Genomic DNA, 16,342 nt, shown 5'->3' with positions numbered 1-16,342 from the left:
AGAAAAAAAATACTAGGTGTGTTTTAACTTTTTTCTATGAAATTATATTAATATTCCTAAGAATTTTGATTGTATTAAATAGAACCAGTGCTGGAGTATTTGTCTGAATCAACATACATTTAATGATGTACTGGGGATATTTATGTACATGGTACATGTAATATGAGAGTACATTTTTGAGTGTTTATGCAAATATCATTTTATTTTGAGGTATTGTTAATAGGTATATGTTGCATAACTCAAACAAATCTAACCTGGTACTAGCTTTTGATTATTATTGTTGTTAATAGTGTGGCCTTGCATTTATGTTTAGATAGGGCATATCTGAGTTTCATGTTTAGTTACTTCATTGATACATTTGCTCTTTTTGTTTGGATGAAACAACAGGAATACTTTGCAGATGAACTTGGTGTTTTGTCTCCAGGCCAAATGCAAGTTAATGAATTGTATGCTGGTGAGGTAAGATCAAATCCAAATTTCCTTTTACTTTCTTTTTCTTGTATCTATTACTTCAATCCAATACCATGGTTTATTACTCTAATCTCTTCCTAGTTTCATTAACATTAAAGTCGGTTGTTTCTAAAACATATGCTCTGCCTACCTTTCTCAAAATAAGAATCAGAAAAGCATATCTAATATGAGCGAACAACCTGACTACGCCTCTGGAATCTGAATATAAACTGCTGTTGTTGAGATCGTCATCCATGTGGATAACATTGTAAACCATTTTTTTCAAATTCCACAAGAAATATCTTTATATTCCATATGAGGAATATACATGTCAGTCCTCGAGGGACTGCTCAGAATCAACAACAAGGCTCAACTACATTACAACAAAGCTCATCGTGTCACTTGCAGGATTTGAACCTGGGTGGAGAGGATAACAATCATTCCTTCGAACCACCTGAGATAAACCTAATTGACAGAATTGTAAACCATTTATCATAATGTATAAAGTTGTTTTGATTCACAGTAAGAGAATATCTTTTCAATAATTAATACTTCTTCGGCCCAAGATTAGTGTAATCTATAATTGCTGTTTTGTTTTCACCGACAAATGCATAATTGCTTTAACTTTTAAAACCTTTCTTCGAAGTCTATCATTCCATGTTGTATGATAATAGCTTGATAGGTGCTTCTTGAAGAATTGAGTGACTGTGAGACAAAGGTAAATAAACAGTTCCATTCATATGTAGTTTCTAACTATGTACTTGAACGTGTGGACATCCTATTTTTAATCTATAACTTTGCAAAAATTAACTCTGTGGAGCCATTTCATAAGTGTTTAACCCTTTGTATGGGTTACAGAGTGGACGCAGATTGTTTGCAAGCCATTTTTGTCTATCATGAGTATCACAAGTAGGCTACATCACAAGTCAATTGGTTGCCTCTGTTTTTTATAGTAAGTCCTCCACTTCTTTTCATTTATGTATTTCATACTATAGAATGATGCTATGCTATTAAACATTGCATGTTGCATCGTTTTTATGGGTTAATGTTATGAATATAATTTATATAAAAATATTGTAAATATAGTAATGATTAATTAGTAAATATTAACTAGTGATTAGTATCAAAGAGCCATGTCTCTAAGGACATGACTATTCGTGAAAGGGTACCTACCAAGGTATATATATGGGACCCTCATTTGTAATCACCATCATCTTATATCTTTAGTACATTTTTATATAATATATTAGTCTCCTATCATGGATATTTACATATACCAGATCCTCTGAATATTCTACTGCGTATACGAACTTTGTTCGTTACATTGGTATCAAAGCATTCCTTTAAGTATACGAACCTTGTTTGTTACATTGGTATAAGAGTTGTTCAACCCTCTGGCCAATCAACCATTGCATAGAGTTAGTCTGATCCGGCCTTTGGCCATCAACTCTCTGTCAATTTCATTGTTGTTATGTTCAAAGCATTTTGCTACACAGTGTTGGAGATTCTCCATTTTGTTGTTAGGCCCTTGGCCATTAGAAAAAAAAGAAGATAAAAAAAATATTGAAAAAGAAGAGAGAAAAAAATATTAAAAGAAAAATTATAAAAAAGAGTATATTAACAAAAAGAAAGGAAATAATAAAGTAAAAAAAGAGAGAATATGAATATATATATATATTATTAAAAAAATTAAAATTAAAAAAAAAAAAAAACAAAAAAGAAAAAATAATAATAATAAATTATTTTATATATTAAAAAAAATACTTGGCCAACATTTTGGCTGCACCTGCAGCATCGTCCGACGATTGTCTCACCGCAACATGAAGTCATGCAGGTCCGTCGCAACACGCATCTGACGTTGTCGCTGTTGAACCCATTGGAACTCGTTCCTGCGTCACCGTGCCTTCTTGTAGCCAACTCTCCCTTGCTGCTAGTCACCGATTGTCAACTCTTCCTTGCCAGCCTGTAACCACTATGCTACCGTTGCATTTGACTACCACTACCGTCCAAGTTCGTTCGCCACCACCATTGAATTTCGCCGTTGTCAGCCCGAACCTTTCCGTTCAAACTTCAAACCACTACCACAACTGTGTTCGAGCCACGATCAAAATTGAACACTAACTTAAAGTCGCTACCACTTGGGAAGATCTGCCTACTGCAACTGCGAGCAAATTCCGCACCTCACTATCAATAGATTTGTGGTTCGAACTCGTACCCGTCGCCAGGGTCTGACAATTCAACAATCGTTGCCTTCATGCCGTACTAATTCAACCTATTCCTATCATCGCAGTCATTTAACTTGCTTTGCACACACTCGAATTCAACCTAGACACTTTGCAATCTGTTGTGCAAGAATGATTGTGATGGTTTATTGCAGATTAATTCAAGGTTAACATATTAAGAATAATAAAATTAGCTTAATAATAAAATTAAAGAAGGAAAAAGGGAGTAACATATATTACATCAATTTTTCATATATATATATATATATAAGGGGGTGATATATATAAAATCTATATATTCCAGTGATATTTAAGGAGCTCAAAAAAAAAAATTAAATAAGAAAGTTAATGTGAGAAAAGGTATTATTATTAAGAGGAAAAAAAGAGTTTGAAAATATTTAAAATTTTAAGTTAAAAATGATGCCTAATTTGGAGATGAAGGAAGGAAGATTCCTAGAAACTTCATTAACTTTTGCTCCCGTGCTATTTAGAATTAGGGGGACTTGCAGGAAAAGATAGTACTATTTCTATCTCTCTCACTGAAGAAGAAAATTATATAAACCCTTGCTAACCATTTGGTGATTCTTGATTCAAATGTAATCAAAAAAATAAATCCTTGGGATAAAAATCAATACGACAACCAATTTACAATTAAACATTTGGGATTATACATTTATATCACTATTCTTAGTTTTATCCCTATGGAGCCATCAAGGTGACATTATTTTGGGTTAATCTTGGATGGAAACTCTAGGGTCTTTCATCCTAAATACGGAAAATAAGTTTTTGATACTTTCATACAAAAAGAAAAAAATAACACTCCAAGATGTTACATTGAAGCCAAATTCAGTAACACTAGAAGACATACAATATATTTCAGAAGTAATTTTTCAAGAAGGTAAAAATGTACTACAAAATATGCAAAGAGAAGTTGACAAGATCACCACTGACAAAAATGAAGAAGTTTCTCAGCTTAAAGACCATAGTGAAAAATTACTAACGCAAATTAAGAAGCTTAAGAAGGACAAGAAGTCGCTAAAAGGCAGGTTAGAACAACGTACTCAAGAGGAAGTATCGAAGTTTCGAGTCGTAATCGTGCAAGTTGAACATAAAGGAACGAATACTAATCCAATCAATATCACAACTCAAGAAGAGGATAAACCAGTTGAAGTGAAGACGTACTCAGAAGTTGTAGTTCAAGCAATGGCAATTTCAAGTGAAAATTCAGCGATTAACCAAGTGACTTCCGTACCTAAACGAAATCAGATACTTCAAGTAAATCAAAAAATCAACACAAACAAGTTAAAGGGAAATTAGGTCACAAGAACTCCTTATCTGCATCCAAATCACAAGAGCAAACATCTCAATCAATTTGCATATTCCTATCATTCAAAAAATAAACAACAAGCTTATGTTCCAAGGAATATTGAAGTTCATGCAATCCAATCCTGTGATAACAATTCATCACAAGTTTCCAGTGACCACAAGGTTCCACAGAAGATTAATTTAGGATGGTTAGATCCTTTTTCAGTTCGACAACTTTATTTATCACGCCAAGGATCTTCTCATCTTATCGTCTTGTATCAACAAAGACGACAACATGAACAATTTCACAAGATACAAGACAATGAAACAAATGACACACCTTGTTAGCAATAAGTTTTGAGGACAAAGCTTTTTGAAGAGGAAGACCTATGAATATAATTTATATAAAAATAATGTAAATGTAGCAATGATTAATTAGTGAACATTAACTAGTGATTAGTATCGAAGAGACAAGTCTTTAAGGACATCACCGTTCGTGAAAGGGTACTTACCAAGGTATATATATGGGACCTGTTGTCATCCAAAGTGTACACCAAGGGCCACAACGCTCAGGGCAAAGGTTGCCTCTATAAATTTTGCCACTCCGTTCTAGTTATCTCTTAGGCAAGCTAAAGGGTAGTGTTGAGAAATCTAGGGTATTAGCATTAGGTGATTTTTCTTCAATTGGTAACTGCTTGTGAATGCTTTTAATTTCTTTAGATTAGGATATTCTTCTTCTTTAGATTATTAGTGTTCTTCTTCATCAAACAGTAACCATTGCATGAACATAAATAAACAAGAGACATAGAATGTAGGCTATCAGCCAAGGCCAAAACTGTAGAAAATTAACACACAAAATAAAACACTCAATAAAATAAATAGCAGAAATATAGAAAAACTAGACATGGCGGAAAAAGGCCTCAGCCTTACAACATTCCTCACATTCTCATTATTAATCAATCCAATATACAAAAAATGATAATAGTACAAATAAATACGTGAGGAAGTTGGTCTCAAGATAGTACATCTATCTTGGACACTATGGTTGAGAAAATATCTCAACAACACGCTAATCTAGGAGCCTAACTAGTTGGAGAGAATCTCTCAACCAACTAAGCCCAAACTAACTTCTAACCATGAGGAACAAACTCAATCTAGAAAGGTAGGATTAAATCCTAACTTTCATGATTTTAATTAATTTAATTATTTGAACTTAGAATTGTTTTTAATGTGAGAGTGAGGCTAACATTCCGCCCTCAATGATAAGTCCAAAAGAAGAACCTGGTACCATCTTCAAGTCTTCATGTTGAAACTGTTGATCCTCAAAAACCATTTGTCTGAAAAACCACCAAAGCTAGATGTTGAAGAAACTGCAATATGAAGAGACCATGAGTCAGCTGCATGTCTGATTCATCTCTGAATGTCACTTGACAACTCCATCACATGCCAAGCTGCAAAAGGATCCATCTGTCCTTTGCTTGAAATCAGCATCCTTTGTCCATTGATAAAATATAGAGTACGCCACTGGCTGATGATGTTGAAAAACAACTCACTGTTGCTTTTGCTGTGTTTGAAAACTGCTCACTGTTGACTTTCCTGTCGATCACCCACTGGCGAATTTGTTGATGCTCACTCGCTGATGAAAATGCCTAGTGGCTGCTTCGCTGATGTTGTCGAGACTTTTAGTCTCACAACCACTGTCAATTTCATTGACATTTTCCCCTCTTTGTCAATTGAAAGGAGAGACAATCTTCTTCATATTATTTCTGTACCCCCCCCATTCAGGTGGAGTGTTTCACTGGTGTACTTCCCTGTTCAACTGCACGAGAGTACCATCTTCATTTTTATTGTTGGCTGCAATATGTGTGAGTGAATTCGATTGTAAAACTTATACAATATTTTGACTGTGGATGACCATTCCCAAGGATCAATCCATGAATAATTGATCTTCAATTTGGTTGATTGTTGTTGTTTGCTGCCTTGCACTGATGAATGATTTGACTTGCCACAATGGTGACAAGGATGGACATCAAAACAATGATCTTCCATGTGCCCTTTTCTTTGACAATGAAGGCATTTTGGTTTGACTTCAACTTTAGTTTGCATATATTTCTGTTTGTCTTCAAATTTCTCAGAGTGATTTGTGCAAGAAACCCTGCACTGACAAACTTAATGGGTTGGGAATAATATGAGATATGCAATTTGGCATCATCTTTGACATATCCTAAGCCTCGTCGATTTCTGTTACTCTGGATTTCTTCCCATGGCTTGATGATTGGTTTGGAAGAAATTTGAACTGGATCAGGGACCACTTCGACACTTGAAGTTGGTTGGATCAGTGACTTGGAATCATCAGCTGTATTTGTATTGTTCAAAAACTTGGAAGCATCACCCTTCTCTAGCAACTCAGTTCTTTGTAATTGCGACTCCAGTTGAAGGAACTCAATCATTTCATGTGCATGTTGAAGATGCACTTGAATATCAGCAAGAGTTGTTTTAGTGATGTTCACCATGTCGCCAGCTGATGACAAAATCAAATTGTTAAGAATTTGGGACAGTTGAATGTGTGTCGCCATGTTGGCTTGCTCACTCTGAATTCAGGCTTGCTTGTACTGTTGCTTATTGCTGATGCTTTAAACACTTACTAGAGATTTATAACTTGGTTGCTTGAACTCTTGATTTCACGCTCGCTTGATGATGATTGCTTTGCTTGAATGCTTCACTGACACTTTGTGAATGCTTCAATCAACTTCACATTGGCTCGTTTGTTGTAGATGTCGTGCTTTGAAATTTCGCACTTGATTTTGACACGCTCGCTTGCTTTGTTGTTTGAATGACACGCTCCCTTGATTTATTGCTTATTGCACTTGCGTTAAACACTGGCTTGATTTGATGCTCACTTGAAGAATAGAATACTAGAATTCACAATCGTTTGATGATGATTGCTTGCTAGATGGCTTGCTTGAACTTGCTTGATTGATTGTTGACACTTTGTGCTTTCTTGAATGTATTCATTAAATATGCTGATTTTTAAAAAAGGAAGGGTGTCGAACACTGTCGATATTGCACCCAAGAGACAAATGACAAGTTCAATCTTGATGAATCAGTTGAAGATTTACTTGACTTAATGTATTCACCTTAACAATTCAAATTAGGATGTCGGTTACAACCGAAAATGCACCCGTACAATTCAGTGATTTTTTTTTATCTACAAGTGATACAAAAAGTGTTGATGATGTTGATGTCGTCTTGGCTTGAAATGCTTGATTTTGTAGCGTCCTTAACTTGATTGCTTTGATTACATGATGTGAAATGTGCTTGCTTGGAAGATCATCTTATCAAGTTGATGATGTGACGCTTTGTGCTTGTGTACTTAAGCTTAATTACAGGAGCTTGATTAAGCATTCTTATACTTAAGCTTGCTTATGTGCATGTAGTTGTTTAAGCATAATACAAAGATATAATCTAAACACAAGTCACGAACATGCATTCATTACACACGGTGTACTTAAGATCCCCTTATTCAATTTCGGGTGGATTTAAGACACAAGCACCACAAAAATTATGATTTTATTAATTACTTGACTACATCATTCTTCAATGTCACACTTGCAAACTTTGGAAGCAAATTGTCTTCAAAAACTGCTTGCACGGACTCAATCGCTCTCAAATTAAAATATTACTTTGGATTACAATAATGAATTTCATTCAATAAAATTCACTTATTGCTCCAAATTTACAAAATATGCACCTTTCAGTAGAAATATAGAAAAACTAGACATGGAGAAAAAAGGCCTCAACCTTACAGCATTCCTCACATTCTCATTATTAATCAATCCAATGTACAAAGAATGATAATAGTACAAATAAATACATGAGGAAGTTGGTCTCAAGATAGTACGTCTATCTTGGACACTATGGTTGAGAAAATATCTCAACAACACACTAATTTAGGAGCCTAACTAGTTTGAGAGAATCTTTCAATCAACTAAGCCTAAACTCACTCCTAACCATGAGTAACAAACTCAATCTAGAAAGGTAGGATTAAATCCTAACTTTCGTGATTTTAATTAATTTAATTATTTGGACTTAGAATTGTTTTTAATGTGAGAGTGAGGCTAACAAAAACCTCTCACTCTTTGAGAGGAAAACCCACACAAATTCTTCTTATAGAGATTCCAATTGACGAATACCAAGACCAAGACCAAGACCCTTGATCTAGTAGCCTCTCTAAGATCAAGACACAAGTCCTCTTCCATCTTCTCGTTCACTCTTTCTTAGTTCCTTCTACTTCAGATTTCACACCATATGTGATGACACTCAATTGTGATCACTGTGGATATCAAACTTCTCCTCCTACAGTAAGACCTAATCTTGAAGACATGTTGCTGAACCATAGGTGCTGTCCTTTGACATACCATCGAGATCTTCTTCCTTGTAACAACAACAAGATCTTGTCACACACATGTGACCTTTCTCTTGTGCAACACCGAACATAAGAAACCCTTGTCACTGTAATCCAAACTTCTGTTCCTTTTCTTGTCACTGTAATATCCATCCGAACTTAGACAGAGATCCGAACTACTGTTGACTATGATCATCCCTAAACAGAACCTCACAGTCCCTTCTCCTTCTTGTGATTGCATTGAACTTATCACTGCCACTGTCTACTCGAAATCACAAAGATATCCGAACTGTACTCTTCCACTGTCCATGCGAAATTTTGTCTCTATCACTCGAAAAACTCAAAGAAAGATATCTGAAATTCTTGCCTTTGTGGACTGGGCCGAGGTTGCTATTTATAGTGGTATGTCCATCATATTAAGCTGACATGAACTGATGAATAGGCGCGTTTTCAAAACTGTGAGACGACATGAGTTTGTTACTCCATCTTGAAGCCGACATGGAAGAGTAGGACTTATGTTTGTCATTGGAGGGCTATTGACAATCTTATTGACATATATACATTTGACACATGCTCAAGAAGAGCTCTTCATATATGACATTAATTCTTTTACTTTAATGACAACTCCCAATGCTCTCAATGGGAGCCATCTATATATAAAAAATCTTGCTCATGAAACCCATGGAGCAAGGCATAACAAAAATAATTTTATTCTCTTCTTTTCATCATTTACAAGTCACAATTACATGTCATTATGAAGACCGAACCTAGTTACACTTTTCAATAGGTAGTCTCTCAGAGGTGAAAGATGGATGATGAAGGAAAACTTATTGGGAACCAACAAGTTCTAGGAGATGCACTGAAAGCTATCTTATTAACTTGACTTAAATAAGATGCAAGCAAGATTAATTGAGCAATGTTTAAGATATTCAAAATTGTGTAACGAACAAAGTTCGTATACAAGTTAAATACTCCAGAAGATCTGGTACATAAGAATGTCAATCATGGAGCATATAATATATTATATAAGAGTTTTTTATTACAAGGAAGATGATTGAGTTACAAATGAGGGTCTGCTTTATATACCTAGGTAGGTACCCTTTCATGAATGGTCATGTCCTTAGGGACATGCTTCTTGATTAACTAATTACTATTTAACTAACTATTCCTTATTGTTATTATATTTATATCTTATTCATAACGTTGCCTTTGTGAAAATTCTTAAGTCTAACAATCTCAGGAATCCTATTGCAACGCGCTGAATCTACTTCACCTAGATCGTAAATTACATTACAAACTTATTTTAGATCTCTTCTTGAAATATTGAAGTAAATTACTGAAGCAACCTACACCAATTAAATATGATTCAGAAACATAGAAATTGAGCAAGGAAATACAAACACAATAGACATTGTTATTTTTGGACAAATGTCCCCGGAAAAATCCAATGCGGGAAAACCAATGCAGCAACTCCGAGGGTTTATTATTATTAAGTAGTAGCAAATTCTGAATACATCTTTGAATACCTCACAGGGTTATTCAGTTACAGAGAGAAATACTGGCACAAAGATTTGTGAGATTACCTCCCACAATCATTGAGAAAATCCCGGCTAATCCAAACATTGAATGAATGGCCTTTGGCAAGCCCTATGCTGCTCTGCACAATCCTCACACAGGCTTTGTGTCAACCTCTCTAGACTCTGCGTCACTCAGTCTGCTGATTGATTTGCTACCCAGAGTCTTTGCTCTCAGCCTCCCGGTCTCACAACCTGACTCCTGGCTTCTGAAACCGACTCTTCTCAACAAAATCTCGGACACACTCTCACCCTTTGCATTGCCTCTGCGTGGCCCTTTGTGGCCTTTTGTCGGGGCTACTGGATCACTCTCTGCCTCTCTCTGCTGATGATTCTTCGGTTGAGAAAATGTCTCTCTCCGGAAGCTATCCCTGCCCCTCAACTGCAAGAAATCTCCTCAATCGAATTTTCTTCCTAAGAACTTCTCACTTCAGAAAATCGATTTCTTGATCTCTTGGTGTATTTTCCAAATGACCCTCAAGCCCCTTCTTATATCTTTCTGTTGGACAATGGGATGCATAATGGCCCATTTGGCCACATCTGAAACACTTCACCTTGGAGATGTCTTTCTTTCGTCTCTGTTGTTCCTGCTACCCCTTCGATGCAAGGGTTGCATTCTCCTCCTCCTCCTTGGGCTTCGACCCACTACTGGTACTGCTTCTGTCAAGTTTGACCTTGACCAGGTCTCTCCTTAGCTCCTCTTGTTTTAGAGCTGCCCACATCTCATCTCAATTAGGCAGTGCTGCTCTGCCCAGGATACTTTGAACAAAGACTTACCACTCATCCGAGTCAAAATTTAGGGCCAGTCTCACTAACTCTAAATCCTGAGGTATATGCCCCGCAGCCGACAGCCCATCACAAGTCTTCTTCAACTTATGAGGAATGGATCCACATGTTCTCCGTTCTACATGTGAGCAGATCTCAGCTTCTGCTCCAAGTACATCTTTCATTGCTCGGAAGATCCCTGATACAACATGGCCAAGGCATCCCACATCTCCTTAGCAGTTGCTCTACTAGCAACGTGACACACCTGTTGATATGGGGTAGCATCGGATGTGCTCTAGCCACGAAAATTGGTGGAGAGGCTAAGGTACATGAGATCTCCAATATCTAGAAAGGGTTTGGGCAGATTCTAAATAGTTTGGGAGATACTAAAATAATTAATATTTTTAATGGAATCCCTAAGTCTAAACATAGGGAAAATAAAATATTAATGTGTATTAATATAAAACTATGTTAGAATGGTCCAAAAGTCATGGATCAAGCCAGATCTAATCTTAGCCATTGATTAGGGACTTAATCTCGGTCGTTGATTTGTCAACGAGAAAATTACAAGAGGAAGCTTGAGGGTCACTTGGAGAAAACACGAAGGGAGACCAGTTAGTTTAATTTTTGGATAGGGGTTAGCTGAGAAATTGAACCAGTGGTTTGGTGAGCAGTCAGGAGGCCGCAAGTACGGAGCAGAGAGGCAGGATCAGCCACTAGAGATTAGCGCTGAGGCAGGAGAGGCAGACGCAGAGGCAACAGAAGACTACGTAGTCACTTGTTGGGCCTGTGTGAGTGACACAGAGAGGCCCAGGGCTGATGCAGTCAGGCAGGGGCTGACGCAGAGGGTTTGAGAGCCACACAGAGATCAGCCGGGCTAACGCTGGGATTGGGAGAAGTGTTGGAGAATTATTTCTCTCTATGGGTAAGCCAGTTTGGCACCCTATTGTACAGAAGAATTGTTGAATAATATAAAATTCTCCCTTGTTGCATTGGTTTTCTCACATTGGGTTTTCCGGGGACTATTGTCCAAAATATCTGTGTCAATGTGTTAATGCTTGTGCATATGCTTGTTTCTGTATTACGGTGTGATATTTGCAATCTTATTTATTTTAATGTTTATTGAAGTAATTTCATAAATAACTTATTATGGAATAAGTAGGAAAAATAAATCAGTTGCTACAGTGATAGAATTTTCACATGGTATCAGAGCAAGTAATCAGAGATACAAAGGGAAAATCAATTATGGGTTGAGACCACGATGCAAAGGCATCCACGTTAAGGGATTCACACAGATTTTCAGAAGATTGCACAAGAGAAAGAGATTTCGATTTTATCTATGTTGGCTTCCAGGCTCGAAGAAGAAGTGGCGTGTATGACTAGTGCTGCTTCATCAAAAGTATGGTATATAGACAATGGAGCTTCATGGCATATGACGAGAATCAGGGAGTGTTTCTCAGAATATCGAGAAGAGAAGATGAACTTTCAGATCACCATGGGGAACAAGGCGAAGTGTACTCCAGTAGGGAAGGGTACCATAGCTTTTCAAGCAGAATCGGGAAAATGGTTCCGTGCTACAAATGTATTGCATGTACCAGGATTGGGGATGAACTTACTTTCCGTGTCGCAACTGCAAGGCAAGGGCTATGACATCTACTTCATCAAGGAGAAGGTATATGTCAAACACCCAAGCTAGAAAAGAAAGTGCAGATCGGGATCAAAAGTAATCGGTTGTATAGATTGCAACTAGAATCACCAATGGCACTAATAGGCAATTGTGGAGACAAGGACTTGAATGAACTATGGCACAGAAGAATGGGTCACTTGCACCATGGAGCTCTGAAAATTCTCAGGAGCACTGTAACAGGAGTTCCAGATCTGAGTACGGAATGACCTGATGTACGCAGGGGATGTGTTCTAGGAAAATATGCCAAGGCAGCATTTCCTAGGAGCGAACACAGGGCTAAGAGTGTACTAGGATTGATACACTCTGATATCTGCGGACCTATGTCCGTTAAAGCTCTCAGTGATGCCGAGTATTTCCTTACCTTCATTGATGACCACTCAAGGAAAACTTGGATTTATTTTTTGAAAACCAAGGACGAGGTTTTCTGTCGATTCAAGGAGTTCAAGGCTCTAGTGGAGAATCTGACTGGGAAGAAAATAAAAGTTTTGCGCTCAAATAATGGTGGAGAATATGTTGATAAGGACTTCACTGACTTTTGCGCTAAGGAGGGCATCAAAAGAGAGTGGACAACTCCACATAATCCTGAGTAGAATGGGGTAGCATAAAGAAAGAACATGACTATTGTAGAAGCAGCTAGGGCCATGATGTATGATCAAGATATGCCAAAATTCCTGTGGGAAGAAGCTTGCAACACAATAGTCTATGTTTAGAACAAGAGTCCTCATCGGGCAGTGGGCAAGATTACTCCAGAGAAAGTCTTCACAGGGTAGACACCTGAAGTTAGTCGTTTCAGGATATTTGGGAGTCTAGCATATTGCCTCATACCTGAAGAAAAGAGGAAGAAGCTGGATTAGATTGCAGAAAAGGGATATCTGGTAGGATATAGCGATAACGCTAAGGCATACAGAATCTATCTTCCAGGGAGCAGGAAGGTAGTAATATGACGAGATGTAAAGTTCATGGAGGATAGGGCTTTCAGAAGATCTCGCGAGATTTCTTCCTAAGAGCAGTCAAAAGAGGAGCTGTTGGTTAAGCCTCTTCAACCAACAGAAGTAAAGAATTCTTCCTCAGGATAGGAAGATTCTTAGGATGAGGAGGAGGAGCGAATAGAAGCACCTGTTGGCAGAGGAAGAACTAGCAGGGAACTTCGTCAGATTCTGTGAGATGTAGAGGACTTCATTGGTGTGCCAAGAAACAATAAGAGGGAGTGAAAACAACTAGATAGATATCAGGCATTAGTAGCTCAGGATGGAGAGTCTGCTAGTTTCAAGGTGGCAACTCAACATCAGGTTTGGCTAGATGCGATTGTAGAGGAATACGACTCCATAATGGTAAATGATGTCTCGGAGGTGGTGCCAAGACCTTAAGACAGACTAGTGGTAGGTTCAAGATGGATCTACAAGATCAAATATGTTGTAGACGGGAGTGTTGAGAAATACAAGGCCAGGTTTGTGGCTAAGGGGTATGTTCAAAAGGAAGGGATTGACTATGAGGAGACCTTCGCCTCGGTAGGCAGGTATGCATCTATTAGGACCGTGATATCTCTTGCAAGTTAGATGGGATGGGAGATCCATTAGATGGATGTCAAAACGACATTTCTGAATGGGGTAATAGAAGAGGAGGTATACATTGAACAACCAAAGGGCTTTGAAACTCATGAGAAGAAGTCTCATGTATGCAGATTAAAGAAAGCCTTGTATGGGTTGAAATAGGTATCGAGAGCATGGTATGGTCAAATAGATGGCTACTTACAGAAGATGGGGTTTGTCAAGAAGTGACGTGGATCTGAATCTATACTATCTGGTTGTAGAAATGAGCCGCTAATCCTAGTATTGTATGTGGATGATCTCTTTCTGATAGGATCATCCAGAGTCATTGGGGATTGCAAGAAAAATCTAGCCACAGAATTCGATATGAAGGATTTGGGACGAATGCACTACTTCCTAGGGTTGGAAGTTTGGCAGTAGAAGGGAGAAATCTTCCTTCGGCAAGGGAGGTATGCTACAGAAATCCTGAAAAGATTCGGGATGGAGGACTGTAGACCTATGGCTACGCCAATGATCACCAACTGGAAGATGATTGATGCATCAGAAGACAAGGATGTCGATCCCACCCTACACAGGCAACTCATAGGGTCCCTAATGTATTTGGTCAATAGCAGGCCAGACATTTGCTACTCTGTCAACACCCTCAGTCAATTCATGTTGGAACTGAAGAGGGCGCACTGGGCAGCAACCAAACATGTTCTCAAGTATTTACAGGGAACAGTCGATTATGGACTCCTGTACACCAAGAGTAAGGATATTAGATTGAGTGGATTTACTGATGCAGATTGGGCAGGCAGTTCAGTGGATCGGAAAAGTACCTCTGGGTACTGTTTCAACATTGGATCAGTAATGACCTCCTCGTCTAGTAGGAAACAGAAGTCCGTGGCTCTGTGCTCATTTGAGGCAGAATATATGGCGGCAAGCACAACTTCGTGTGAGGCCATATGGCTTAGAAAACTGCTTGTGAACCTATTCAGAAGGAATATGGAGGCGACCAGGATCATGTGTGATAATCAGAGTTGCATCAAGCTCTCTGAGAATCCAATGTTTCATTGTAGGTCGAAGCATATTGATATCCGGTGTCACTTTGTCAGGGACTGTGTCCAACGAGGAGCTGTACAATTGAGCTACATTCCTACAAGAGAACAAGTGGCGGATATCCTCACCAAGGCCCTTGGAAAGACAAAATTTGACTACTTCAGGGAAAAGATGGGTATGGTAAAGAACCCGTTTCAGTAGCAGAAATGGGAGTGATAACTGCAAGGATGCAGAGGGAGTTGCAGTGCGGATGCAGTGTTGGGAGGAAGGACCATCAGCAGCATGGATGCAAAGGGAGTTGTCGTACAGATGCAATAGTGGCAGTAGCAGAGCCGTGGGCAACAATATAGGATGCAACAGTGCAAAGGATGTTGGGCAGGGAGGCTTAACATCAGCACAATAACCAGTGTCGGATGATCAGGGTGTCGAATGATCAGGGTGATACTCAGTGAGGAGTATTACTAGAGCACAGTCCTTGATAAGAGGGAGTGTTGGTTTGGGATAGCATCGGATGTGCTCTAGCCACGAAAATTGTTGGAGAGGCTAAGGCACATGAGATCTCCATTACCTAGAAAGGGTTTGGGAAAATTCTAAACAGTTTGGGAGATATTAAAATAACTAATATTTTTAATGGAGTCCCTAAGTCTAAACTTAGGGAAAATAAAATATTAATCTGTATTAATATAAAGTTGTGTTAGAATGGTCCAAAAGTCATGGATCAAGCTAGATTTAATTTTAGCCATTGATTAGGGACTTAATCTTGGTCTTTGATTTGCCAACGAGAAAAGTATAAGAGAAGGCTTGAGGGTCACTTGGACAAAACACAGAGGGAGGCCAGTTAGTTTAATTTCTGGAGCGGGGCTAGCTAAGAAATTGAACTAGTGGTCTGGTGAGTAGTCAAGAGGCAGCAAGTACAGAGTAGAGAGGTAGGATCAACCACTAGAGATCAGCGTTGAGGCAGGAGAGGCAGACGCAAGGCTTTTCAGGTAGACGTAGAGGCAACAAAAGACTGTGTAGTCACTTTTTGGGCCTGCGTGAGTGGTGTAGAGAGGCCTAGGGCTGACGCAGAGGGTTTGAGAGCCACACAGAGGTCAGTCGGGCTGAAACTGGGATTGGGAGAAGTGCTGGAGAATTATTTCTCTCTGTGGGTAAGCCAGTTTGGCACCCTGTTGTACAGAAGAATTGCTGAATAATATAAAATCCTCCCTTGCTGCACCGGTTTTCCCACATTAGGTTTTCCCGGGGACTGTTGTCCAAAATATCTGTGTCAATGTGTTAATGCTTGTGCATATGTTTGTTTCTGTATCACAGTGTGATATTTGCAACAGTATTTATTTTAATCTTTATTG

General features: G+C 38.4%; 1 protein-coding gene across 4 annotated transcripts in view; it reads left to right on the top strand.

The window, feature by feature from the left end:
- Positions 1–16,342, top strand: part of LOC149267621 (Small GTP-binding protein) — a 462,582-nt gene that overhangs the window by 223,378 nt on the left and 222,862 nt on the right. For all 4 annotated transcript variants that reach the window (XM_089433721.1, XM_089433718.1, XM_089433719.1 and 1 more), the window contains exon 10: positions 388–459. In XM_089433721.1, coding sequence (XP_089289847.1) covers positions 388–459 — 72 coding nt within the window. The remainder of the gene's footprint in view (positions 1–387; positions 460–16,342) is intronic.

Source organism: Pinus tabuliformis, chromosome 6, assembly GCF_031772625.1.
Source record: "Pinus tabuliformis cultivar Carrire ecotype Pingquan chromosome 6, CPIR1, whole genome shotgun sequence".
NCBI lineage: Eukaryota > Viridiplantae > Streptophyta > Pinopsida > Pinales > Pinaceae > Pinus > Pinus tabuliformis.
This window is presented reverse-complemented; position numbering and strand designations above follow the sequence as displayed.